The sequence below is a fragment of the Balaenoptera borealis genome (genome assembly GCF_965194805.1).
Source record: "Balaenoptera borealis genome assembly, chromosome: X".
NCBI classification, from domain to species: Eukaryota; Metazoa; Chordata; class Mammalia; order Artiodactyla; family Balaenopteridae; genus Balaenoptera; species Balaenoptera borealis.
In genome coordinates this window covers 16155796-16183635 of record NC_138881.1, presented here as the reverse complement: position 1 = coordinate 16183635, position 27840 = coordinate 16155796, and the positions used below count along the sequence as shown (strand labels likewise).

At 39.0% G+C, this 27840-nt stretch overlaps 1 protein-coding gene and 1 long non-coding RNA gene across 15 annotated transcripts in view; one reads left to right on the top strand and one right to left on the bottom strand.

Annotated features, from left to right (window-relative positions):
- The window catches only part of LOC309620021, a 601726-nt gene extending 573887 nt beyond the window's left edge, over window positions 1-27839 (bottom strand). Inside the window, exon 1 of the long non-coding RNA XR_014239379.1 lies at window positions 24770-27839. This is a non-coding gene — a long non-coding RNA (uncharacterized lncRNA). The remainder of the gene's footprint in view (window positions 1-24769) is intronic.
- ADGRG2 (adhesion G protein-coupled receptor G2) overlaps window positions 1-27840 on the top strand; it is a 143704-nt gene that overhangs the window by 78814 nt on the left and 37050 nt on the right. For 7 of the 14 annotated variants that reach the window (XM_082375513.1, XM_082375519.1, XM_082375511.1 and 4 more), the window contains 6 exons: window positions 15047-15082; window positions 18365-18412; window positions 18511-18534; window positions 19984-20022; window positions 22134-22175; window positions 24433-24486. In XM_082375513.1, the coding sequence (XP_082231639.1) occupies window positions 15047-15082; window positions 18365-18412; window positions 18511-18534; window positions 19984-20022; window positions 22134-22175; window positions 24433-24486 (243 nt within the window). Of the gene's footprint in view, window positions 1-15046; window positions 15083-16152; window positions 16229-18364; window positions 18413-18510; window positions 18535-19983; window positions 20023-22133; window positions 22176-24432; window positions 24487-27840 lie in introns of those variants that run through there. The other 7 variants (XM_082375521.1, XM_082375520.1, XM_082375526.1 and 4 more) reach the window with 5 other exon arrangements.

Below are 27840 nucleotides of genomic sequence, written 5' to 3'. Positions count from 1 at the left end.
CCTCTTTTTTCATGCCAGCTTCCCAAGCACTGGTTCAAGTCGTCATCATGTCTTGGCTAATCTACTGCAATAGCCTGCTGTCTGGCCGTCTCACTTCAGATCACCCTCCTCGTTTATTTCATAGCTGTATAAAAATATTGTCCTGTGCCAGGGGCTGGGGAGAATGGGGAGGCCACTGTGCAGCCAAGTCCTTACCTTAGGCCCCGCGCCCCTGGAGAACCTAAGCTGAGACGCCAAGGGGGTCACTGCTCACGTGTGAGCTGGCAAAGAGTGGCGTGATCTGAGGGAGACTGGAAGAGTTTCTGTACCCTACCCACTGGTTCCCCATCCCCCCACTTCCAGGTGCTTCTGCACTTAAACATCTACCACAGGGAACTCTCACTACCCATAAATGACAGGTGCTTTGGAGTGAAAGAACATGTCAGCTGACTAACAGCAGAACCACCCGAGACACTAGTGGGGATCCAGGAGGAGAGGGGCACCCAGGCAAATGTTGCTTTCCTTAAGCTGGATCTCTTCGGGAGGAAACGGAGATAGCCCTGGAGCGTGCATTCTCTATGGGGGGGGGGGGCCACTTCGCCCCCATGGGAATGAAACTTGGTTCTTGGGGGCCAAAAAAAAAAAAAAAAAAAAAATATATATATATATATATATATATATATATATATTTCTTTTTTTTTGGCTGCGTTGGGTCTCCGTTGCTGCATGCGGGCTTTCTCTAGTTGCGGCGAGCGGGGGCTACTCTTCGTTGCGGTGCACAGGCATCTCATTGCGGTGGCTTCTCTCCTTGTGGAGCACAGGCTCTAGGCATGCAGACTTCAGTAGTTGTGTCTCACGGGCTCTAGAGCGCAGGCTCAGTAGTTGTGGCGCATGGGCTTAGTTGCTCCACGGCATGTGGGATCTTCCCGGACCAGGGCTTGAACCTGTGTCCCCTGCATTGGCAGGTGGATTCTTAATCACTGCACCACCAGGGAAGTCCCAAAATCTTATATATTACACAGGGCTGGGACTTGGATGAGGCAAGTGAGGGGTCTAGGGCACAAAATGTTAGGAGACACCCCCTCTTAGGGCTCTGTGTGTGTGTGTGTGTGTGTGTGTGTACACACATACATAAATACACACGTACATAAATATATACATACTGTTTGGATGGCAAGGAGTGTTGTGGGTAAGGGGATGGAAAGGGTCGGGCAAAGGGGGAAAGTGTTGTGATTTTAAATAGAGTGGTCTGGATCAGTCTCTCAGAGAAGGTGATATTTGAGCATCGTTTGAAAGAGACAGCAGGGCAATCCAGGGGGTTCTCTGTGGGAAAAGTATTTCAGGCAGAGGGAGCAGCAAGTGCAAAGGCCCTGAGTTGGGACTATGCCCAGTGTGTTGTATTGGAGGAACAGCAGGGACACCAGAGTGGTTGGGTGAGGGGAGAGGAGGGGGAGATGAGGTCTGGATAGAGGGCCATGTTTCACGGGCATGTGGGGAGATTCCATGAAGAAACATGGGTATAATGCCACTGTAGTAAGTGTTCAATAGAGGCCAGTTTGCCTCTCTCCCTCCCTGCCCCCTGAAACACTAAGCAGCATTTGCCTTTCAGACTGAAAAAGCTCCAGAAGCTACCAGCCTTCAGTAGAGTGAACCCAAGTTGTGGCTAGCATTTTGTTATGGAAAGCACAACCCAAATACTCCATTATCTGCACTGGCCTTGACGGGCAGCCTAGATTACTGTCTATGTGTCTAACTTCAGGGGGGCTGGGAAGGGGGGATGATGCCCTAATATCCCCCACCTGTCAGAAACAGTTTATTTCAAGGCTCTCCTCCTTCCTAAAGTGTACATCCCTCCCAGTGGAATGGGGTGGATGGCCGCAGGTCAGTGGCTCTTCACTGTTTTAGACCACAGCCCAAGATGAGAAGCAGCTCAGTATAGTGGGGCTGGAAAGCCTAGGCTCAGATCCTAGCTCTGTCCCTTTACTACACACGTTATTTGACCTCCCTGTGCCTCGGTTTCCCCATCTGTAAAATGGGGTAACTTGCCTCGTATTGTTGTTATGAGGACTAAATGAGTTAATATTTATGAAGTGCCTGGTCACAGTAATGCTATATACATGCTTGTTAATTTAAAATAGAGTCCCTTTTGGGACTCTACCCTTCCCAGAAAAAAAATGCATATGAATACACACAAATTTGCATTCTATTCTGGGGCATTGATGGACACTCCAAAATGCATCTCCTAGATCCTCAAGGGAGGGACTGTCTGTTAACCCCTGAGAGAGGCCAGATCAGTTCTGGAGGGGTTAAGGGGCAAGAGGGCGGGTGAGTGGTACCGTGTGAGGACGGGAGAGGAGCAAGACCCAGGGGCTGGGGGATCAAGACCATGTTTCACCCTCTTCGCATTTTGGCCAAGGCCCACCTAGAATTGCCAGTCGTCTGCACTTTGGGAAATTCCACCAGCTAGGAGCTGAAGTTTTCTTTAGGGATGTCATTATCAATTGTTTAATAAAAACGTTGTGTCAGAGTATTTATTGAGCACGGTGACGTGAGATGGTCACAGCTCAAGTAAACACATTTTGGCTGTGCCGAAGTAGAAATGTTTTCAGTCATTTTGTTGGTTATGTAGTAGAATCTGAAAAATACAGTTCTTGTAAGAGTGTCTGTTGTCCCAAGCCCTGGAGAGCCACTATCATAATAATATTGTTTTGTTTGGGGTTCCTGTATAAGAGTGCCTAGGCGTGGCGCCTTGTTTTGAATCATCTCTCTATGCAACAGTAATTCAATCCAGAGAAGGACTGTCACCAGATTACAAATTTTAGTTGGCTCTAAAACATTCATGCAAGGGGGGCTAGTTGTATTCTTTTTAGATCCACTCCTAGAAGATTAAGCCTTTATCTTTCCCATCCAACTTCGGGGAGAATGTGCTGGGTGTAAAGAGAACCAACTGTCTGACATTTTAAGTCTTACATCTCCCACATATCAAATAGCAGAAGAAAAATGAAAACCTCAGAACCCTCAGACATGACCTTGTATGACTTGGGTGCAGGTTATTTGGGAGGTGATCCCAGGAATCAGGAGTGAGCGAGCAGGGAGACGGCATTAGGAACAGAGGAAAGGTCGATAAAGGGTACAGTATTGAGATCATTGCTGTAGGCAACGTTTGTGATACGGCAGTTGAATGGCCATTTTAGTATACGTTTGGAAGATCTGTTAAGCAAGCTACCTGCTGTGATTGGCAGTTATAGCTATGATTCCAAAGTACAGATTCTGAACCATAGCCATCTAAGAAGTATTCTCAAGTCTTTCCTTCATGGACTCTGCCTCATTGCTCTCAGATCTTTTGCCCATCTGTCCCCTGCTGTGCTTTGTATCACAGGGACATGACCCCTTGCAATATTTGCATTAAATTCCTGCTCTTGAACTACCTGTCATATATTCATGACTGCTGGAGACTCCTTAATGATGTCATCAGTCAATCCAAAAATATTTTGAATATCTACCACATACAAAGCCCTGCACTGGATTCCTGGAGGATAATAAAGAATCAAGCAGCTTAGCATTTAGCTGGGAAAACAAGACATACAGTGGAAAAGTTAAATAACAATGCCTAACAGTATATGTCCAAATGCCAAGTGAATGGTGTAGCCAATGAATGAACTTTAAGATACAAAGAGGAAAGAGCCATCTCCATCAGTTTCATGCCAGGGCATGCTTTAGAGGGCTGGAGAGCTGACAGAAAGGGGTCATCTAAAACTTCCAATTTTGGAAGGGTAAGAATTTGGAATTTTATTTGAAATCTCCTAATTTTTAAATGTTGGTAAGTAATTCAAACTTTCAAAAACTTCAGTGTGAGTTCCATTGTGTGGGCAAGGTAGAACTTGTCGGGGAGCTGAATTGGGATTGGGAGCCAATGATGTGCATTCGGTGGATGGCTTACTGAGTTGGGTGAGAAGTCAGATGCAAAGAACGTTAAGATCCTTGCCAATGAGAAGATTCCGGGTTCTAATATTTCACTTATGTGTGAGGCGATCAAGATCTGGGCTTAGAAGGGGGCAGTGGGCATGGGAAGAAAGGAGAGGTGAGAGAGAGATTAGGGAATATTAATACCCTCCATTTATGTACTAGTTTATGGTCTACAGAGTTTGTCATTGGAGGTAGGATAGAATAGAGGCCCAGAGGGTAGGCTCTGAAGTCAGACTGCCTGGGTTCAAATCAGGCAGCTCTACAGTGAATTCCCACGGAGGCCTGGAACAATTCACAGAAACTCGCCCAGCCTCAGTTTCTCAAGCACTAAAAAGGACTGATGCTAAGGAATCCACATATTTCATAGAGTCGTTGGCTGAGTAAATAATAAAATGTGTATGAAGCTCTTCGTGTGTTAAGCCTGGCTCACAGGAAGCATCAATCATTGTTCACTCTTACTATCACCACATACATCATTTCTCTTTAATCCTTGCAACAGCTCCCTGTTAGGGTGAGAAGAATGCACAGGATGGATGACGGAATCTGGGGGTGGGAGTGGGAGGTGGAGAACAGGAGGAGTCAAGGGCAATGGCCAGAGAGTGAGCCTTCGGTTTGTAGACTCAGCTGTATTGCTGAAACTGACTCTAGTTTTCTGGGCCCTTCACTTAACCCCTGTGGGATTTTTCTTCCTAAAGTGTGGTTCCTTGCAACTCATATTCTCCATAATTTTAAAAAACTGGATTTTTGAGTATGTAGGAAGAGTAATGGCTCCCCAAAGATGTCCCCTTCTAATGCCTCAAACCTGTAACTATGTTGCCTTACATGACAAAAGGGATTTTGCAAATGCGATTAAAGTTCAGGACTGGGAGATGGGGAGGTGATCATGGATTGCCTGGGTGGGCCCAGTCTAATCACCCGAGTTCTTAAAAGTGGAAGAGGAAGGCAGAAGAGTGAGTCAGACGGATGCTGCATGAGAAGGACTCCCCCTACCCCATCCCACTGTTGCTAGCTTTGAAGATGGAGGAATGGGGCATGAGCCAAGAAATGTGGATGGCTTCTAGAATCGAGGAACGGCCCTCAATTTATAGCCAGCAAGAAAATGAGGACCTAGGTCCTCCAACTGCAAGGAACTGAATTCTGCCAGTTATCCAAATAAGGAGGACACAGGTTCTCCTCCAGAGCCTCCAGAAAGGCGTGCAGCCTGTTGACACTCTGATTTTAGTCTGGTGAGACCCATGTTGGACTAATGACCTACAGAACTCTTAACGTAACAAGTTTGCATTGTCTTAAACCACTAAGTTCATGGTAATTTGTTACAGCAGCAACAGGAAACTAATATACTGAATTTTCCAGTTTCACTTGTTTGGCTGGTGTTACCAGCGGTCCATCAGATTCAAGAATGATATGGAAATGCTGTGGGGCGATGGGGGACAAGGTCTTGGATATATGGGGTTGGAGAGGCAATGACAGTAAGGCATTCACATGGCAGTGCTCAGACCACACTTGATCATGTGGGATTGGATTTGGGGAGGTGGTAGCAATAAATTTGAAAGAATGTGCCAGGGAGGCGATGTAGGGAAAGAGACCCCATCGAGGGGGGCCACTTTCTTGAGTTGCCAGTTCTTCTTTTTGGCGTCCATTCGAAGCTTAGGCATGCCAAACTCCTGGTCATCATAATTGCAATATATGGACTTTGTTTTAAAAAATCACTAGGGAGTCATATTGAGTAAATTTTATCGACAGCTCACAATAATTTTTTTTATGGACTTAAATCGAGACTTCAATAAATGAACAATGCTTTAAATTTTACTCTTTGTAAGTTTCCAAAGGAAAATCTGAAAAATTTAAATATTTTTCCTTTCTTTGCTTGCGAATCTTTTTAACAATGGAAATGTTTTGTCTCCTAAGAGTGGCATGGAACTCAAATATATGACTCACTGGAAATGCCGACCACCTCCTTGGTTGTAACAAATGGGAAGTGAGTTAGGAGAGAGCCCAAGAGAAACCGACGCTGATACTCAGGAAAATGTAAGGCCTATGGGACGTCTCTATGTGGGACCAGGAGGAGTGATGTGGAGAATTATAATGAGAGACAGAAAAAGTGAATAAAATGTTAGTCACTGAGTAATCGGGCCCCTAGAAGAAAAAAAATGCCAAAAGAGAAAAAGCAGACAATAACAATTTAAAAACCTCTAACTTTTATTTACTGGGTTCCCTCCCTTCATCAGTGTAGGTCTCTGCTGGGAGCCCTGTAGGCTGGGCTGGTCTGGCCCTTGATCTATGTTTTGATCAGGTTTTACCTCTTGATTGTGAATCCATGCCTATCAAACCTGTCTACCCAGAGATGGCCAACCAGGAAAGATCCTTCTCCACTCTGGCTCTCCTATTACCCTTGAGTTGTCCATTTCCTCTAGCATCTAAGAAAGAGGTAAAACTCAGATGAACCCCTTTCCCTGTGGGTATACAGCCCTTATCAAAGGATTTAGCAATGGAGAAGGTTGAACAATTGGTGACTCTGGTCAGCCACTGGGCAAAATTGAAAAGGAAGCAGTATTAGCCCCTGTTGCCCTTCAACATCACTCTCCATCCCTCTTCCCTGGTACTCAACTCTTCCTCAGTGCCTTCATGCTGTTCCCTGCCTGTGCCACACTCTCACACCACTCTACCTCACCTGCCTAAACTGATGTGTCATTTTCAAGTAGCCCATATTGAATGTTGATTCTTCCCGGAAATTTTCAACATGGCCCAGTATGGTAGGTCTTTGCTACATAATCAGAAGACTTCAGCCAATTGGAATTAATTCATACTAAGCTGTGAATGACTGATTTCCCCTTAGTGCTCCCAGGAGCATTCTCAAAATTAAACTCCTGTTAATTCAACAGACTCTTTGATTGGTGGGATATTTAAGGTAACATGAGGGATATATTGAAGGACAGAGACTAAGAAGAGACAATGCCAATTAAATTAGGGCATCAAGACACTAACTACTCTGCGCTAACCACTTGAGCACTCATTCAGTCCTGCTTTCAAGCAGAACTGTGTTTTAATTATACCAGAAAATAATCAGTACCCTACCACCATTTAAGGAAAATAGGCTCCTGGAAGCTACCAGGTATGTTTCACTGTGCAATTTTAGTTTCTAAATATACTTATTCTTTCTTTTTAATTGTATCTCAAGATACCACTATGGAAATAACCATTCCTTTGTAATTAAAAACAGTTTAAGAATTTATAAGGTAATAACCCATTGAGTGAGAGTTTGGGAAAGTAACACTCTGATGTACTGCAAAGAGCGGTATAAATTGGTTTGTTTTCTGTAAGGCATCTTGGCAATCAAAATTCATGGAATTTCTGAAAGAAATAGCCAAGTGTGTATACAAAAACTTACCAAGAGGATTTCTTGCAGCATTGTTTATAATCATGAAAAACTGTGCACACTAAAATGTCCATGAAAAGGAAATTTGTTATATAAATTAATGGTACATCCAATCAATGAAATGCTATGCGGTCATCACAAAATGGTATTGGGGAAGATTGTTTAATGATATAGAACAATGTTCAGGATATAGTGTCATGAGAAAAATCAGGTTACAAATAGTTTTAAGTGACATGATCTTTCTTATCGTACATATAAGTACATATGTATACACATACATTCATATATTTATTTATTTATTTATTTTTTAATGTCTGAAACATTTATATTAACATATTTCCCTACAAATAACCCAATGAAAGTTTAGTATTAGTTGTTGTGTTTGTTTGTTTTTTTATACTGCAGGTTCTTTTTTTTTTTTTTTTTTTTTTTTAGATAATGTTCTTTTTTTTTTTATAGCTACTTTATTTATTTATTTATTTTTTTTTTTTGGCTGTGTTGGGTCTTCGGTTCGTGCGAGGGCTTTCTCTAGTTGCGGCAAGCGGGGGCCACTCTTCATCGCGTTGCGGGGACCGCTCTTCATCGCGGTGCGCGGGCCTTTCACTATCGCGGCCCCTCCCGTTGCGGGGCACAGGCTCCAGACGCGCAGGCTCAGTAGTTGTGGCTCACGGGCCCAGCTGCTCCGTGGCATGTGGGATCTTCCCAGACCAGGGCTCGAACCCGTGTCCCCTGCATTAGCAGGCAGATTCTCAACCACTGCGCCACCAGGGAAGCCCTATACTGCAGGTTCTTATTAGGCATCAATTTTTTTTTTTTTTTTTTTCCACACACACACACTGTATTTTATTTTTACAAGAGATAAATAGACTGACACCAAGCATTGTACATGGATGACCACAACAAAAGCATCAATGATTGCAATTACCAAACATGAAACACACTCATACTATGTCATAATATTGACATTCAGTCCAGTAATCCTCCACTGTAACAGCTCCTTTACTTTGCAGTGAAAATTGATTTGTATATTCTTTGCCTCTGAGTCCTTGTGGGATTTTTTTTTTTTTAATTTGGACAGAAAGTCACAAAAATTATACTCATCCTCATCAGTTCACTCAGTCCCATGTAATTAATTTTTTTTTTCATCCTGATCTTTTGTTAGCACTTTTATGAGTTCATCAGTTTTTCATTAGAGTTCTGAAAATGCTTATTCATTCAGTTCAGCAGCACAGTCAGTTACCAGAAACCTGTACTTGTCAGAGTCTTTTCCATGAATTTCTTGAAGATGAAACCCTTTTATAGGAACATATTTGCAAAAGCATCAGAGTACACCCAGAACTGTCTGTAAATGACAAAAGACTTAAAAATGACCACAGTTAAAGATTTGATGAAAGTTCATAATAATACAGTTGACAAGAAAATTAGTTATTTCTGAGATATACATTTTAAAGTAATAACTAGGATTATTACTTATAACATTATACCAGAACATATAAGATTTTTAGAAATTTCATGTAACGTCTGAAACATTTATATTAACAAATTTCCATACATATTTCCATACAAATACAAATATAAGGTTTTTAGAAATTTCATGTAATGTCTGAAACATTTATATTAACATATTTCCATACAAATACAAATAAAAGGTTTTTAGAAATTTCATGTAATGTCTGAAACATTTATATTAACATATTTACATACAAATAACCCAATGAAAGTTTAGTATTAGTTGTTTTGTTTGTTTGTTTTTTTATACTGCAGGTTCTTATTAGGCATCAATTTTATACACATCAGTGTATACATGTCAATCCCAATCGCCCAATTCAGCACACCACCATCCCCACCCCACCGCAGTTTTCCCCCCTTGGTGTCCATATGTCCATTCTCTACATCTGTGTCTCAACTTCTGCCCTGCAAACCGGCTCATCTGTACCCTTTTTCTAGGTTCCACATACATGCATTAATATACGATATTTGTTTTTCTCTTTCTGACTTACTTCACTCTGTATGACAGTCTCTAGATCCATCCACTTCTCAACAAATGACTCAATTTCGTTCCTTTTTATGGCTGAGTAATATTCCATTGTATATATGTACCACATCTTCTTTATCCATTCGTCTGTTGATGGGCATTTAGGTTGCTTCCATGACCTGGCTATTGTAAATAGTGCTGCAATGAACATTGGGGTGCATGTGTCTTTTTGAATTACGGTTTTCTCTGGGTATATGCCCAGGAGTGGGATTGCTGGGTCATATGGTAATTCTATTTTTAGTTTTTTAAGGAACCTCCATATTGTTCTCCATAGTGGCTGTATCAATTTACATTCCCACCAACAGTGCAAGAGGGTTCCCTTTTCTCCACACCCTCTCCAGCATTTGTTGTTTCTAGATTTTCTGATGATGCCCATTCTAACAGGAGTGAGGTGATACCTCATTGTAGTTTTGATTTGCATTTCTCTAATAATTAGTGATGTTGAGCATCTTTTCATGTGTTTCGTGGCCGTCTGGATGTCTTCTTTGGAGAAATGTCTATTTAGGTCTTCTGCCCATTTTTGGATTGGGGTGTTTGTTTCTTTAATATTGAGCTGAATGAGCTGTTTATATATTTTGGAGATTAATCCTTTGTCCGTTGATTCATTTGCAAATATTTTCTCCCATTCTGAGGGTTGTCTTTTCATCTTGTTTATGGTTTCCTTTGCTGTGCAAAAGCTTTGAAGTTTCATTAGGTCCCATGTTTATTTTTGTTTTTATTTCCATTACTCTAGGAGGTGGATCAAAAAAGATCTTGCTGTGATTTATGTCAAAGAGTGTTCTTCCTATGTTTTCCTCTAAGAGTTTTATAGTGTCCAGTCTTATATTTAGGTCTCTAATCCATTTTGAGTTTATTTTTGTGTATGGTGTTAGGGAGTGTTCTAATTTCCTTCTTTTACATGTAGCTGTCCAGTTTTCCCAGCACCACTTATTGAAGAGACTGTCTTTTCTCCATTGTATATCCTTGCCTCCTTTGTTGTAGATTAGTTGACCATAGGTGCGTGGGTTTATCTCTGGGCTTTCTATCTTGTTCCATTGATCTATATTTCTGTTTTTGTGCCAGTACCATATTGTCTTGATTACTGTAGCTTTGTAGTATAGTCTGAAGTCAGGGAGTCTGATTCCTCCAGCTCCGTTTTTTTCCCTCAAAACTGCTTTGGCTATTCGGGGTCTTTTGTGTCTCCATACAAATTTTAAGATTTTTTGTTCTAGTTCTGTAAAAAATGCCATTGGTAATTTGATAGGAATTGCATTGAATCTGTAGATTGCTTTGGGTAGTATAGTCATTTTCACAATATTGATTCTTCCAATCCAAGAACATGGTATATCTCTCCATCTGTTGGTATCATCTTTAATTTCTTTCAGCAGTGTCTTATAGTTTTCTGCATACAGGTCTTTTGTCTCCCTAGGTAGGTTTATTCCTAGGTATTTTATTCTTTTTATTGCAGTGGTAAATGGGAGTGTTTCCTTAATTTCTCTTTCAGATTTTTCATCATTAGTGTATAGGAATGCACGAGATTGCTGTGCATTAATTTTGTATCCTGCAACTTTACCAGATTCATTGATTAGCTCTAGTAGGTTTCTGGTGGCATCTTTAGGATTCTCTATGTATAGTATCATGTCATCTGCAAACAGTGACAATTTTACTTCTTCTTTTCCAATTTGTATTCCTTTTATTTCTTTTTCTTCTCTGATTGCTGTGGCTGGGACTTCCAAAACTATGTTGAATAATGGTGGTGAGAGTGGACATCCTTGTCTTGTTCCTGATCTTAGAGGAAATGCTTTCAGTTTTTCACCATTGAGAATGATGTTTGCTGTGGGTTTGTCATATATGGCCTTTATTATGTTGAGGTAGGTTCCCTCTGTGCCCACTTTCTGGAGAGTTTTTATCATAAATGGGTGTTGAATTTTGTCAAAAGCTTTTTCTGCATCTATTGAGATGATCATATGGTTTTTATTCTTCAATTTGTTAATATGGTGTATCACATTGATTGACTTGCGTATATTGAAGAATCCTTGCATCCCTGGGATAAATCCCACTTGATCGTGGTGTATGATCCTTTTAATGTGTTGTTGGATTCTGTTTGCTAGCATTTTGTTGAGGATTTTTGCATCTATATTCATCAGTGATATTGGTCTGTAATTTTCTTTTTTTGTAGTGTCTTTGTCTGGTTTTGGTATCAGGGTGATGGTGGCCTCATAGAATGAGTTTGGGAGTGTTCCTTCCTCTGCAATTTTTTGGAAGAGTTTGAGAAGGATAGGTGTTAGCTCTTCTCTAAATGTTTGATAGAATTCACCTGTGAAGCCATCTGGTCCTGGACTTTTGTTTGTTGGAAGATTTTTAATCACATTTTCAATTTCATTACTTGTGATTGGTCTGTTCATATTTTCTGTTTCTTCCTGGTTCAGTCTTGGAAGGTTATACCTTTCTAAAAATTTGTCCATTTCTTCCAGGTTGTCCATTTTATTGGCATAAAGTTGCTTGTAGTAGTCTCTTAGGATGCTTTGTATTTCTGCAGTGTCTGTTGTAACTTCTCCTTTTTCATTTCTGATTTTATTGATTTGAGTCCTCTCCCTCTTTTTCTTGATGAGTCTGGCTAATGGCTTATCAATTTTGTTTATCTTCTCAAAGAACCAACTTTTAGTTTTATTGATCTTTGCTATTGTTTTCTTTGTTTCTATTTCATTTATTTCTGCTCTGATCTTTATGATTTCTTTCCTTCTGCTAACTTTGGGTTTTGTTTGTTCTTCCTCCTCTAGTTTCTTTAGGTGTAAGGTTAGATTGTTTACTTGAGATTTTTCTTGTTTCTTGAGGTAGGCTTGTATAGCTATAAACTTCCCTCTTAGAACTGCTTTTGCTGCATCCCATAGGTTTTGGGTCGTCGTGTTTTCATTGTCATTTGTCTCTAGGTATTTTTTGATTTCCTCTTTGATTTCTTCAGTGATCTCTTGGTTACTTAGTAACGTATTGTTTAGCCTCCATGTGTTTGTCTTTTTTACGTTTTTTTCCCTGTAATTCATTTCTAATCTCATAGCGTTGTGGTCAGAAAAGATGCCTGATATGATTTCAATTTTCTTAAATTCACTGAGGCTTGATTTGTGACCCAAGATGTGATCTATCCTGGAGAATGTTCCGTGCGCACTTGAGAAGAACGTGTAATCTGCTGTTTTTGGATGGAATGTCCTATAAATATCAATTAAATCTATCTGGTCTATTGTGTCATTTAAAGCTTCTGTTTCCTTATTTATTTTCATTTTGGATGATCTGTCCATTGGTGTAAGTGAGGTGTTAAAGTCCCCCACTATGATTGTGTTACTCTCAATTTCCTCTTTTATAGCTGTTAACAGTTGCCTTATGTATTGAGGTGCTCCTATGTTGGGTGCATATATATTTATAATTGTTATATCTTCTTCTTGGATTGATCCCTTGATCATTATGTAGTGTCCTTCCTTGTCTCTTGTAACATTCTTTATTTTAAAGTCTATTTTATCTGATATGAGTATTGCTACTCCAGCTTTCTTTTGATTTCCATTTGCATGGAATATCTTTTTCCATCCCCTCACTTTCAGTCTGTATGTGTCCCTAGGTCTAAAGTGGGTCTCTTGTAGACAGCATATATATGGGTCTTGTTTTTGTATCCATTCAGCCAGTCTATGTCTTTTGGTTGGGGCATTTAATCCATTCACGTTTAAGGTAATTATCGATATGTATGTTCCTATGACCCTTTTCTTAATTGTTATGGGTTTGTTTTGTAGGTCCTTTTCTTCTCTTGTGTTTCCCACTTAGAGAAGTTCCTTTAGCATCTGTTGTAGAGCTGGTTTGGTGGTGCTGAATTCTCTTAGCTTTTGCTTGTCTGTAAAGCTTTTGATTTCTCCATCGAATCTGAATGAGATCCTTGCCGGGTAGAGTAATCTTGGTTGTAGGTTCTTCCCTTTCATCACTTTAAGTATATCATGCCACTCTCTTCTGGCTTGCAGAGTTTCTGCTGAGAAATCAGCTGTTAACCTTATGGGAGTTCCCTTGTATGTTATTTGTCGTTTTTCCCTTGCTGCTTTCAATAATTTTTCTTTGTCTTTAATTTTTGCCACTTTGATTACTATGTGTCTCGGCGTGTTTCTCCTTGGGTTTATCCTGTATGGGACTCTCTGCGCTTCCTGGACTTGGGTGGCTATTTCCTTTCCCATGTTAGGGAAGTTTTCGACTATAATCTCTTCAAATATTTTCTCTGGTCCTTTCTCTCTCTCTTCTCCTTCTGGGACCCCTATAATGCGAATGTTGTTGCATTTAATGTTGTCCCAGAGGTCTCTTAGGCTGTCTTCATTTCTTTTCATTCTTTTTTCTTTAGTCTGTTCCGCAGCAGTGAATTCCACCATTCTGTCTTCCAGGTCACTTATCCGTTCTTCTGCCTCAGTTATTCTGCTATTGGTTCCTTCTAGTGTAGTTTTCATTTCAGTTATTGTATTGGTCATCTCTGTTTGTTTGTTCTTTAATTCTTCTAGGTCTTTGTTAATCACTTCTTGCATCTTCTCAATCTTTGCCTCCATTATTATTCCGAGGTCCTGGATCATCTTCACTATCATTATTCTGAATTCTTTTTCTGGAAGGTTGCCTATCTCCACTTCATTTAGTTGTTTTTCTGGGGTTTTTTCTTGTTCCTTCATCTGGTACATAGCCCTCTGCCTTTTCATCTTGTCTATCTTTCTGTAACTGTGGTTTTTGGTCCACAGGCTGCAGGATTGTAGTTTTTCTTGCTTCTGCTCACATTCATATATTTATATTCATATGTAGATATACATTAACACATAGAAAGAGAAAAGAATATATGTCAAAATGTTAATGTCATTTATGTCTGGGTGGTGAAATTGTAGGTGGTTTTAATTTTCTTCTTTTTGTTTATCTGTAATTTCTGAAGTTTCTCCAATAAGTGTATTATTTTTCATAGAGAAAAAAATAGAATTACTTTTCTTTTAAGGAATCTAGCATCCTCCCAAAATAAATAACACAGCAGTTCTTGTAGTTTATATACCCAGAGGTGTCTGATTGGCTTAATTAAAGGTTAAAGTCTGCACTAATAAGTATAAAAAGAAGTACAGTTACGGGAAGTTTAATTTATGCAGATGTATACATTTACACATTCTAATGAACATTTGCCAACAACCGAAGTTCTTAGTCATCATTTTTATTTTTAAATGTACTAAACCATTATATAACAAAATATATAGAGCACCATCAACAGTTAAATTGGAAGAATTGCTTCACCAGAGATATGTCTTTGTGGAGAATTGAGAGAACTGATTAGGCTGTTGTAAATAATAGTAAGTTAACATACTGCCCTCTTTTGGTAGCTATTTGCAACTCATTTTACATTCACTGCCGTTAAAGATGTTAATCTCCTACAAATTCATGTACAAACTGAACTAATTTTATTTACTTTTACATTTTTTTATTGAAGTATAGTTGATTTACACTAATGTGTTAGTTTCAGGTGTACAGCACAGTGATTCAGAGATATATATATATATATATATATATATATATATATATATATATATATATATATATTCTTTTTCAGATTCTTTTCCATTATAGGTTATTACAAGATATTGTAATAATTCCCTGTATTATACAGTAGGTCTCTGTTGTTTAATCTACAAACTAAACTAATTTTAAATCACCTTTTTCCTCAACAGAGCATGCTGATAATTCCAGTTTGTTATCACCTTCTGGTAAGATTGTTATTTCATGACTTTGGGGGAATTTCAGCAAAATATTCTAAAAGTTCTCCATGCAATGTCAGATACAGCAAAATTGTTTTCTTCTATGAAGCTTAATTAAATTCTGCATTAAACCTACACCTGAAAAATCAATAGCAGACACAGACAACAGGATAGTCTATCAATCCCCCCACATTGCTAAACAAAGCTAGGGACTAAGTTGTAGGTTTTCATCATGGTAACTGCTTCAGTTCTTCAGTGTTATTTTTAGTATTCTAGTTCATGTCTCCTGAAGAGTATCAAGGACATAAACATGCCAAATGTTCCTATATTTGAGGGTTGAGATATTCTCTTAAATATACTTCCTCAGCACCCCACTGAATGAATATTTTTCAAAAAGCTTCTAAGGGCTTAGCACTCATGAGAATGGGAAGGCAAATCAATAAAGAGAAATTTATAACTAGGACCCGTCTTGGCAGGAACCAGGAGCAGAACCTGCATTCCAGACTGCTGGCTACAACGGGACCTCAGGGATAAAATGGTCCCACCCCATCCCTTAGTTAATAACACGGTGAAGCCTGGAGAGGCTGAATAACTTATCTAAATTCACACGGCTTCTTGCCCCACATCACAGAGGCAGCACGTGGCTTCTCTAACTCCTACTTCTGTGTTTCATTCTGTAATATATATACCATATAGTACAGAACAATCTTTTACGGTAAGGAGTGAGTCAACTCACATTGTCCTTAGTTGTGTGAAAATGAGCTTCTACTGTTATTAATTCATTTAACTAAAATTAGTAATAATCGCTATTACTGCTCATGCACATTCTACGTGTCTGGGAATCTTCCGACATCTCATTCTGCTTCCAATCTTGCAGTATAGGGATCGTTATATTCATGTTATAGATGAGGAAACTGAGGGTCAGAGAGGATGAAACTTGCTCATGTTCACACATTCTCTGGAGCCACACTACTTGGGTTTGAATTTGGCCCCCCCCCCCCATTGCTATCTCTATGGCTTTGGACAAGTTCCTTCACCTTTCTGTGCCTCAGTTTCTTCATCTGTAAATTGAAGAGAATAACAGTACTCGCTTCATGGGGAAGTTGTGAAGATGAAATGAGATAACACATGTGCCTGGCACAGAGTAAACCCTCAGTAAGTAATAACGATCATTATTATTATTAGTTTTACAAATTTATTTATTTTAAAAATTATTTATTTATTTATTTTTGGCTGCGTTCGGTCTTCATTGCTGCGTGCACGGACTGTCTAGTTGCGGTGAGCGGGGCTACTCTTCATTGCAATGCACGGGCTTCTCATTGCGGTGGCTTCTCTCGTTGTGGAGCACGGGCTCTAGGTGTGTGGGCTTCAGTAGTTGTGGCATGCGGGCTCAGTAGTTGTGGCTTGCGGGCTCTAGAGCGCAGGCTCAGTAGTTGTGGTGCACGGGCTTAGTTGCTCCGCGGCATGTGGGATCTTCCCAGACCAGGGCTCGAACCCATGTCCCCTGCATTGGCAGGCGGATTCTTAACACTGTGCCACCAGGGAAGTCTCTGATCATTATTATTAAGTTATTAAGTAATGGGGCAGAGATTCAAATCCAGGACTGCAAATCTCCAAAGCCCAAGCTCTTTTTGCTAAGCCAGCTTGCCCCCTTGTTGTTAAACTTCTAGGATAAAATGAACCACTGTATTTTTCTTCTGCTGCAGTAGCCTTCTCAGACTTAATCATGGTGATATCTTTGCAAAGCTCTGTTTGCATGGAATGAGGTCGAGGGTTTGGAGGCACACAATGATGCCAGGCACAGCCCCGGGGCCCCAGGGGAAAGCCAGCACACATCCAGGGGTGGACAGGCGACTGTGCCCGCAGGCCTCTTTGGATGGTGTCACCTTTCCTCTCCAGTCAGAAAAATGAATAGTCATTGATTAAAAACCACCTTTGGCCAATTATATTGTTCTGCCCCAAGAGCAAAGGATTCCATACCCAGGCTTTGAATCTCATTGCTCAGGAACTGTCTTACTTCTCAAGAAGTATACTTGGCAATTTAAAAAAATGTAGTAAATGACAAAATTTGGAAGCAATAATGTAGGACAGACAGGGTGTGTGTGTTTCAGCCAACGCATGATTGGTCTAAAACAGACAGGCCAGCCAAGCACCTCGACACACCCAAATGTTGTCCTTACCAGCTGAATATCAGGCTCCCTATTGCAAAGCTCAGTTTAGTTGTAAAATGTTTACTTGTCCTGTGTATATGGAGAGGTCAAGCCATTGGATCTTTTTAATATTTAAACATGCAAAGTGTGTGCAGTAGACTGACCTCTTAGCATAAATAGAGTTATTCCACGGGAAATTTACAACCTGATTGTCTTAATAGCAGCCATATTTTATTTTTTTATTTTTTTTTAATTAAAAAATTTTTTTAGCTATGTTGGGTCTTCGTTGCTGTGCATGGGCTTTCTCTAGTTGTGGCGAGCGGGGGCTACTCTTCATTGCGATACACGGGCTTCTCATTGCAGTGGCTTCTCTTGTTGCGGAGCGCGGGCTCTAGGCATGTGGGCTTCAGTAGTTGTGGCATGTGGGCTCAGAAGTTGTGGCGCACGGGCTCTAGAGCGCAGGCTCAGTAGTTGTGGCGCACGGGCTTAGTTGCTCCACAGCATGGGGGATCTTCCCGGACCAGGGCTCGAACCCGTGTCCCCTGCATTGTCAGGCGGATTCTTAACCACTGCACCACCAGGGAAGTCCCAGCAGCCATATTTTAAAATAACTTACCAGGAAGTTGTGTTAGGTAGTACAGTACTGAGTGATAGCAGTGTCATTTTTTTAAATCTTAAATTCGTTATGAGAAAAGTTACCAGGTGTCATTATAAACAGAGTAGAACCTATGTGCCAATATGTTTCATAATTGTAGTGTGACAAATTATTAAACTATAAAATGTTTTGTAGAACTCTCTGGCTGAAAAATTTTGAAAGTAATATGTCTCTATTTTGTTGTGGTTCCTAAAGTTATTTCCATAATATTCCATAGGTCAGAGCAAGCTTCGTGGTCATGAGTCTCATATTCTTTACCTGTAAAATGAAACAGTTGTACTCATTTCATCTCTTGGGTTCTTTCTTTATGATTTTCTGATTAAATGTATACTCACTGAGTGATTATGGGACTTGCAGATTTAACTACATATTGGTCTGATAGCACATTTTCTACTTTTCATAATTATGTCTCAAAAGTTTTACTCCTTAAAATTCAATAAATAATTGTTTCAAAGTATTAATTGGAATTTTTTTTTTCTCCTGCAGCTGAATCATCTCTTGTTGGTTTTGTCCCTTACTCCAATGGTACTCCAGGCAAGATTTTGAAAAAATTTAAACCTAGATTTACCCCAATTTGTTAAGTTTTTGATTTAATTATACCTTTGTCTTGTCGTTTTTCCTCGGGACAAAAGAGGTTGAAACTACAAGCCTAAATGGTAAGAATTTTTCTGAAGCAAGTGAAAATTGATAACCCTTAATATGAATATAAGTATAATGAATGGTGTTGAAGGTTTCCTTATTCAAATAACAAACACAAACAAACACAAAAAATCCCCCAGACCATCGACCCTGGAGAGCAAACTAAACTTTCTGGTTAAATGATAAAATTCTTATTGTGGAAGGAGGACAGCCGTCCACCATTCTAACTGTGCTGTGAAAGGAAAGAAATATCGATCACATTTTGAGAGCTCTACTTGCTCTCCAACACTATGCCAACACACTTTACAGGACAGATTGTTTAAATGGGAAAAGCACATCCAGTGACTTTAATGTGATTCAGCCTGGATTTAGAGGCACAAAGTGTTCAGAGACAGCCTTTTTTTACAGATGATTTTATCAATTTTTAAATAATATGAAATGAAAAAGAAAATCTGGCTTCATGCTAGGGAAAAGGGCAAAGAATTGGGCTATAATCGAGGGAGGTGGGCAGGGCAGCACATTCTGTTCCCTTTCTCTGTGGGTAGACAGCCTTCCATCTTATTGCAGTCAAAACCCAACACTTTTCACAGTCCCTTAGTTAAGATGAAATCTCAGCATGTGGTTGGTGGTTAAGGAGCTAAACAATCATAGATGCAACTCACGCCGATCAAAACTGGTTTAAATTCACATTTGGTCTAGTGGGAAGGGAAGACGTTATCATTTCTATGTGCAATTACTTTTTACAGTGAAAAAACATCTTTAAAATCGCCTTGGCAGTAGTTTTTGGATCCCATTTATGTGGGTTTTTTTTTTTTTTTTAAAGTGTGATAATGTAGTACATGCCTTTTTTTCCCCCTTAAAGTTTCATCCAGAATAATAAATTCTAGAAGGATTTTCATTTACAGAAATACCAGTAGGGTAGATTTTAAATTGGATTTTAAGTGAAACGATCAAAATGAGATTTCCTTAAAAGTTCGTTGAATATCATGTTCAAGAACTCCAAATTTAAACTAGAATTTCTTAAAGATTGCTTTATAAGAGTATACCTTTAGGTACAAATGCATTAAGCATGTACAGGGCTATGTATAATATTAAAGTTACTACTAACTACGGAAATGTCATATCCCTTAGAGACTTTCATTATAATAGAGAAAAAAATGGGACAAAATATTAAACAACATAAATGGGTTTATTTAAATCTAATGATTATAGGAGTGCTGCTGTGTTTTAGACACATAAAACATGTTCAGGAAACACATTTTTAAATGAATGAATACTTGCTCAGGAATGGTCTGCGCGGGTTGGGGAATGGCTAGTGTTGTGAGGGGGTGGACCGCTTGGCTTTTGCAGAAGTCTCTAACTTCTCCAGGATTTGGGGAAAAGTGAAATGTTTAAGGAACCTAGGAAGATGCATGTATTTGTTAACCATGCCAATAGTTGTGCTAATTTTTATTATTTTATTTCAGATGCTACTTCGAGCGTATTATCTACTTTGAACAAAACAGGTAATGTCAAGTTATTTCTAAATATAATAACTTGTCTTCTGTGGCTTCTTGATTTTCTCACTTGTGTGGTCTTCTGGGTTAGTAAAAGTTATCTCCTTGCCCATTTCCTATGACTCCAACTGTTGATTTATTACTCGTTTTACTTTGACATTGAACTATAATTCTGGTGTCACCACACTCCTGAACTTCCAAACTCTTATGGCTATAGCACTCCATTTAAAATAACATTTACAATTCTTTTGATTACAGTAATAATACATCTTAGCTCATAAAAAATGGGGAATATAGAAAAATACAAAGAAGAAAATAGCAATCATCTTTAATGTTACTTTCCTAAGACTATTACTGTTAATAATCTGGTATATTTCCATTCAGTATCATATATATATATACACATTATGTAAATATATAACAAAATAGTCATAGTTTACATAAATTTTTATATTTTGCCCTTTTGACTTCATATTAAATTATAAGTATTTTCCAGCATCCCTTACTATTAATGACTTGATAATATTCCGTTGTGTACCATATGTGAACATTAAATTTGTTTCTACTTTTTTTTTTTTTTTTTTGGCTGCACTGAGCAGCATGCGGGATCTTAGTTCCCTGACCAGGGATGGAACCCGTGCCCCCTGCGGTGGGAGCGCAGAGTCTTAACCACTGGACCACCAGGGAAGTCCCTATTTCTACTTTTTAAATAGAAATTGTTGCAGTGAACATCCTTGTGCCAACATCTTTGCATTTCTCCCTGATTTCTGTAGAATGCTCCTCAAGGATTGGACTTATTTGGGTCAGCATTATGAATATTTTAAGGCCCTTGATACCAACTGCCTGATTACCTTCTAGAAAAGTTGCACACAACAGCATTCCTGTCTGCAGTGGATGAGAATGTCTGTGTAACCGTACCTTTGCCTAGAGCTGAGACTATGTCATATACTGTTAGATCTTCCTCTCAATTCCTTAGGTTCTATTTTGCATCTTTTCATATTTGTGAGGTTGAACATTTTTCCCCCAAAGCATTTTTTTACTGGAATCAGAAGTTCATTTCACAGTTGTGTTTTGTTTGCTCCGGAAAGGAAAGTATCAGGGCAAAACAAAATAATATATTAAAAGGATTCTTAATAGTAATGCAAAATACTGTCAGCTTTTATAATTACCACCAATCATTGCCCATGGGTCTTTCACACACTGAAACAGAAGCTTGTCAATAACACATACAGACATGAGATTTCTGAAACTGTCAGGATAACGTCATCATTCTTAAGTGTTTCTCCAAGATCTGAGCTTTGTGTTTTCTTCAGAACTTGCTACCCACCCTAGGAGACAGACCTTCTTTGTAAGTCTGTGCCCGGAACACAGTCTCTTCTAATTGGCCATCCTTACAGTAAGGATTTCTGAGCCCGGTTCTCTATTATCTGGGAAATAAGCCATGGGCTCTGTTCCCAAAGTGTGTCGGGAAGATATTTCTAAGGTTCGTTTCTTCAGAGTGTGTTAATATTTGCCTGTGAGTCATTGACTTTGAACAATTCTGTCCTGGTTCTGCTGTGAGCTTGTTGTATGACTGTAATTGGATAGTCTCAACCTCTCTGAGAATAATTTTATCTATCAATAATATTATATTATTATAATTATTAACTCCTAAAGAAGATAGCAGAACACTGTTGATATTAGGGTATAGTAGCAGTATTTTGATAGTAGGTCCTGTGTTTACTGTTTCCATTAATTTTTATTCTGAATCACCTGCTCCTTACAACCTATCACCTGAAGGTCCTGATAGTGACTTAATTCTGCATATCTGAAGTGTAAGTTCACATTAATTTGTCTAGCATCAGCGCATGGAAACTGCAGTAGAATTATGCAAGCAGTGGGGTGAGTAACAGGAGTGATCTAACTGGGTAAACATAGGAATCCGAATCCAGACCCACCCTCTGCCAATGCTATATGATCTGAGTATGTAATTCTCATTCATTCTGCTGCTGAGATGACCAATAGTGTCTTAAATGTGTCAACAGTATGATTTTCTTAGCAGTTCACTAAAATGATACTCATGGCAAATTGTTTTTAAAAAATAACAATTCTGCTCTAATATTTAAATTGCTTCTTTGCAGAAAAAACTAAAATCACTATAGTAAAAACCTTCAATGCATCAGGTATGACTTATTATCAATATCAAGACTTTCTTTTTTTATAACTAAAGTAAAATTAAACAAATGGCTGGTGTTTATGTTTTTTCTCTTTTTTCCTCTTTTAAAAATGAAATCTGTTCTTCATGAGTAGATGTTTATGCACTGGGTACCTTAAATTGTACTAAGTGTTTTGGGTTATATAATAATGATCAGACACAATGCCCACCCTCTAGAATCTTCTAGTCTATGAGGAGAGACAAGGCAAACAGATAACCAGCATGAACATGTGTGCAGATAAAGGCAATGATTTCACAAGTGTTTCTGACATGGTTAAGAATCATGAGAGATAGAAGGGCTGGTGCTAATGATTATCAGTGAGATGCAGTTTATGAAGGAAAGATTCTTAGAGGAGTGAACCTCAAACTCTTTTTAAATCAAATAAGGGATGTACTATTAAGTGCCTATTATAAGATTAAGGATACATGATTTGCTTAACAAAGGCTTCCAGTTGATTTAAAGCCGGGGTTGGCAAACTATGGCCTGTGGGCCAAATATGGCCCACCACCTGTTCTTGTAAATAAAGTTTTATTGGAACACTGCCATGCCCATTTGTTTACACATTGTCTATGGCTACTTTCCCGCCACAAGGAATAGTAGAGTAGCTGCAACAGAGACTATATGACACACAACGCCTAAAATATTTACAGTAGGGTTGGCCCATTACAGCCAGAGTTTTCTCGCTCATGATTTAAAGGCTGACCTGTGGCCATGTACTTGGAGGAAATTATGGATAACAGCCCTAGCAATAGGAAAGAAAATTCTCAGTATGAATGAGTAGCAAAAGACACGCATCGCTGGAAACAAAGGTGCTACTAAAATTTCGAGAAAGATGAGAGATGATAGAATGAAAAGCTTAGTAAGCAATAGACCAATGGTTGACCAAGAACATTAAAGCATTACTATCCATAGTAATCTGTAGTATTTGCATAGTGTATGTTTCCAGTGAGTTATATCCATAAGCAAGTATATTTAAAATGAAATGTTTCTCTTTTGGTGTGGGTAACATTGCTATGGAACAATATAGAAATCTACATGTCAGGTAACTTTTGGCACCTAAATTCAGTTTGCTCACAGAATCAAAACTCTTAGCTGAAATGTGATGCCTACACACCAAATGTCAATTAAATCATTCTGGCAGGAACCACATTGCATGCACTAACTCAAATTATAATTTTAGTTTGTGTCCAAACTAGTTCTCTTAGGAAAGAATTAAGCACTCATAAAGTACTGTAGAAATAAAATAGCAATCAGGCATTGCATACGTTAATTCTGACCAAACCAGACCTAACAGGGACATCAAAATATTTCTTAATATGACAACCTTTTCCCCTTGGCAGTCTGCTAATACATTATCAGCATTTGCCCCTCACATTTATTATAGATTTCTTATACTTTGCCAAAAGGATGAAATTAATGAAGGGAAGATTCTCAGCGGAGTAAATCAAATCAAAGAAGAGATGTACCTCTCCTTTCACCAAAGGAGAAAGTATTTCTCAGGTTAATATGTATGAAGTATTTTTTCTAACATGGCTTATTTCACCTCCCATTCGTCTCTGCCTCCTTTGTATGCCTACGTCATCTGTTGTACTGGCCATCACTCCATTTTGCCCTCACTATAACTTTTTATGTACTGGCCAGTATCACTCACTAGATTGTAAGCTTGTTGAGGGCAGGGTCTGTATCTGGAACCTCCCAAAGCCTATAGAATAAGGTAGGTGCTCAGCAAATATTTTTTGAATTTTCTAGTTTTTGCCCATGTGAAATGACATCATGACATTGATGTTATTTCATACATACATTTGCATAAGGAGCTAAGACCAGCATTAGAGTGTTCATGGACTCCCCTGCCTAGGAAAGGAAGGAAGACCTATGAGTAAGGAAGGCCTATTTCATTTAAAGTCTCTATACTCGATTGTATTCATGCTGTTCCTTTTATATTGGACAGAAGAGGGATTAATTGGGAATGGGACAAAGAAATTTTAGGGAGTAGGGGATCAGACACTGACATACTAAAGAATAGTAGAGTCCAGTTCCATAGCTGAACTACTAAGAAATGAAAATTCTCATTCCTTTAGTCTTTGTGGAATTCATCCAGCCAATTTTATCCAACATATAATATTTTGGGTACATGCTTAATGCTTGAATTTGTGAATTCTCTTAATGCAGTGTGTAAGTGCAGGTGTTTACATGCTTAACCCGCTGTGTTGTGTTTTCTTTGCAGGTGTCAAACCCCAGAGAAATATCTGCAATTTGTCATCTATTTGCAATGACTCAGGTTAGTTCTTGTGTACACTACACATTACCAGATAAATTAGCTCCACAGAGAAATGGTTTGTTTTCCTGCCGTTGAGTATGTGATGTGTGCCCCTCTGATTTATCTCCTTTCATCACACCTGGCTACTAAGAGTCTCGAATGAAAACAAAAGCAAATTTTAGAACAGGCTGAAAGTGAGATAATGGGTTAACTTCCTTAATATGAGAACATGAAGCTCTGCACCAAATATTTTTCACCATAGCTTTAAATCCATAGCTAATGCCCTTAGAGTTGATTTATGAACATAATAATGAACTTAATTATTGAAAGCCAGTTCTTGTATATAAAATCCTCAAGGTTTTCCATAGGACCTTAAGTATTATAACTTAGAAACAGGATGTTGTCTTTTGCTAAAAATAAAACAAACCACTCTACTAGAATGTTGAAAATCTTACGTACACCTAGTTTAATTGGACGCTAATTGCAGTAGTGCCCATAGTGTATTTTGCCATCTCTAACTAGACTGTCCACTATTTTTAAAAATTAAGATGGCAATCGCTTGAGAACATGCTATTTTTGAAATGGGAATATTTTCCCTCCTGCCATGGGCCAGAAGGAATGAAACAACCACTTTTCTGACGTTGGTTTGGCTCTCTGGGCTCCCTTCCTTATTAAAACCAATGAAAGAGATGTGAAAAACAGAAAAACATGGTGTGGCAGGTCAGAACTGGACCATGGGAAGAAAGAAGAGGAAGGTAACAAAGTATTTTATAATATTAAAGTCTTAGTGTGGCTCCAGTGATACAAAAAAGCCAATCATTATAGGAATGTTTTCCTTTTATTCTGTTCCTTTTAACAGTTTAATAATTTGTTTGAAAAACGTAGGAAACAATTTCAAGTGAAGTAAGTTAAGGTTGGATAGTTTAGAAAACAAGAAAACTTCCATTGAAAGAATGTTCCACAAACACTTTCTATTTATGTGAATGTGAGGTTTACTTACATGAGCTTTCTGCTGATAGTATGCTCCAGGTCGAATATAGCAGGAAAGTGTTAGCTGGCTTTGATTAAAGGGAGAAGAAACTTGTTGGATACATTTCACTTTCATATATTGTGGAACTCTCTTCTCTCCTCCTTCTCCTCTCCCTCCTCTCTTACCCTTCTCTTTACTGAATTCTCCATAATTTCATTATTTTCATGCTTCATCTATGTTTTGGACTGGTGACTAATGTCTAGCTTAGTGTTATGTCTACATGATGTTTGATAACTGAAAATTGAACATTAAGTTAAAAAAAAAACTGGTCATCTTGAATAACAGATGCCAGGAAGCTGGTTAGAGTAATGTTTTCCCCAGTTAAGCTACTGAATTGACCATTTGTTTTAGTGTCTGGTGAAAACATCCTCTTCAGGGGACCTACTGTTTTGTCAACAGAAATTCCACGATATCCTGCCAGAAACTAGAAACCTTCACTTCTTTCAGATTCCAATCTGGATTCATTAAGGGAGATGGAGGCTGGTGAAAAAACTGAGAGCTGACCAGGTAGAGTTAGGCTGAGGGTCAGAAGGTGGTGGCTTCCTGGTTGCTCTGCTACCCCTGTGCTCCCAGCACATTCTTGAAACTCAGCATGTGCTGAATAAGACTGAGGGATGAACTTGGAGAATGGAGAGGTAAGGGAGAAAAATTGTGGGTGTCAGCACACACACACAGGCACTAAATAAGTTTTTAAAAGCTAAGATTTTTGCAAAAATGTACGAGCAATTCTATGCATGTATCAATTATCTTTTTTTTTTAATTTATTTTTGTCTGCGTCGGGTCTCCGTTGCTGCGTGCGGGCTTTCTCTAGTTGTGGCGAGCGGGGGCTACTCTTCGTTGCGGTGCTCGGGCTTCTCATTGCGGTGGCTTCTCTTGTTGAGGAGCACGGGCTCTAGGCACGTGGGCTCAGTAGTTGTGGCTTGTGGGGTCAAGAGCACAGGCTCAGTAGTTGTGGCGCACGGACTGAGTTGCTCCGTGGCATGTGGGATCTTCTCGGACCAGGGCTCAAACCTGTGTCCCCTGCATCGGCAGGTGGATTCTTAACCACTGCGCCACCAGGGAAGCCCCATCAATTATCTTTACTTTTAATAACTATGTAGTGCATTAATTGAAATTTCAGTATCAATATGCAGAGTTTGAGGTTCTCAGTAGAAAGGTTGCTGGAATAGATAAATTATGTTAATCACTGGCCTAGTGGTGTTGTCAGCCATTTTAAGGGGAAGTGGACCACTGGGTCCTTGGCTGTGGGAATCAGTTGTACTTTGTAGTGCAATATAAGATGAGACAGGGAGGCCTTCCACCCTCTAGCTCAGGAGTTCGCAAACTACTGCACATAGTCCAAATAATAGCCTGCCACATGTTTTTGTAAATAAAGTTTTATTGGAACACAGCCATGCCATTCATTTATATACTGTCTATGGCTGCTCTTATGCTACAACCACAAAGTTGAGTAGTTTCGACAGAGAACATATAGCCCACAAAACCTCAAATATTTACTTTCTGATCTCTTACCAAAAAAGTTGGCTGCACCCTGCTCTAGTTTATATGCTATCCCTTGCCCTTCTGATCAGGTGGCCAGTTTTTTGTCTCTGTAGATTATGAAGTGCACACAGTGTACTTCTGTTAAGGAGTCTACATTTTATTTGTCTCCAGATAGAGCCAAAGCCCTTCCGAGTATACCCTGCAGGAAATGGCATTGACTGAAATTGAGTTCAGTGTTTCCCAAGGCGAGCATTTTCAGAACAGGGTTTTCTGGCATTTCTGGGACGAAAGCCACAATGAGTTGTTCAGCTGAAGAAAGGATTTGCTCTGCATTCTGTTCAGGTTTCAAAGCAAAATCTCAACTTTGCTCCTAGGGAAAGATATTGCATTTGGTAGCTGTATTTTAAAAAGAAAAAGAAAAACCCAAAATGGCAAGGAATAAATAGACTTTCATAAGGCTGTGTAACTGCTGAGAAATCTTTTCCCTCCCTCCCATGTCTCCCATAACTGCAACTATAACAGCTTAAAAAGATTTGCAGTGTTAGAGCCACAGTTCCCCCAGTTAACATCGTTAAGGGAAACAAAGTCCTGATGCGAAGCACATAGATAGGGATAAAATTTCTTGACAAGGGGACAAGTTTTTTCTTTTTCTGCATTCTCACATAAAACGTATAGTTGATATTTTCTGAAAATTATACTGATTGATAATCGTTGAGTAACTTTCTGATAGAAAAGAAAGTAAATGTGAATAACAAAGAATTTGATGAAATTGTTTATAAAGTAATCTGATAATATTTTTCTGTATTGTATTATTTCTCAAACTTTAAGGATGCAAGTTTCAAATTTCTTTTTGAAAATTTATT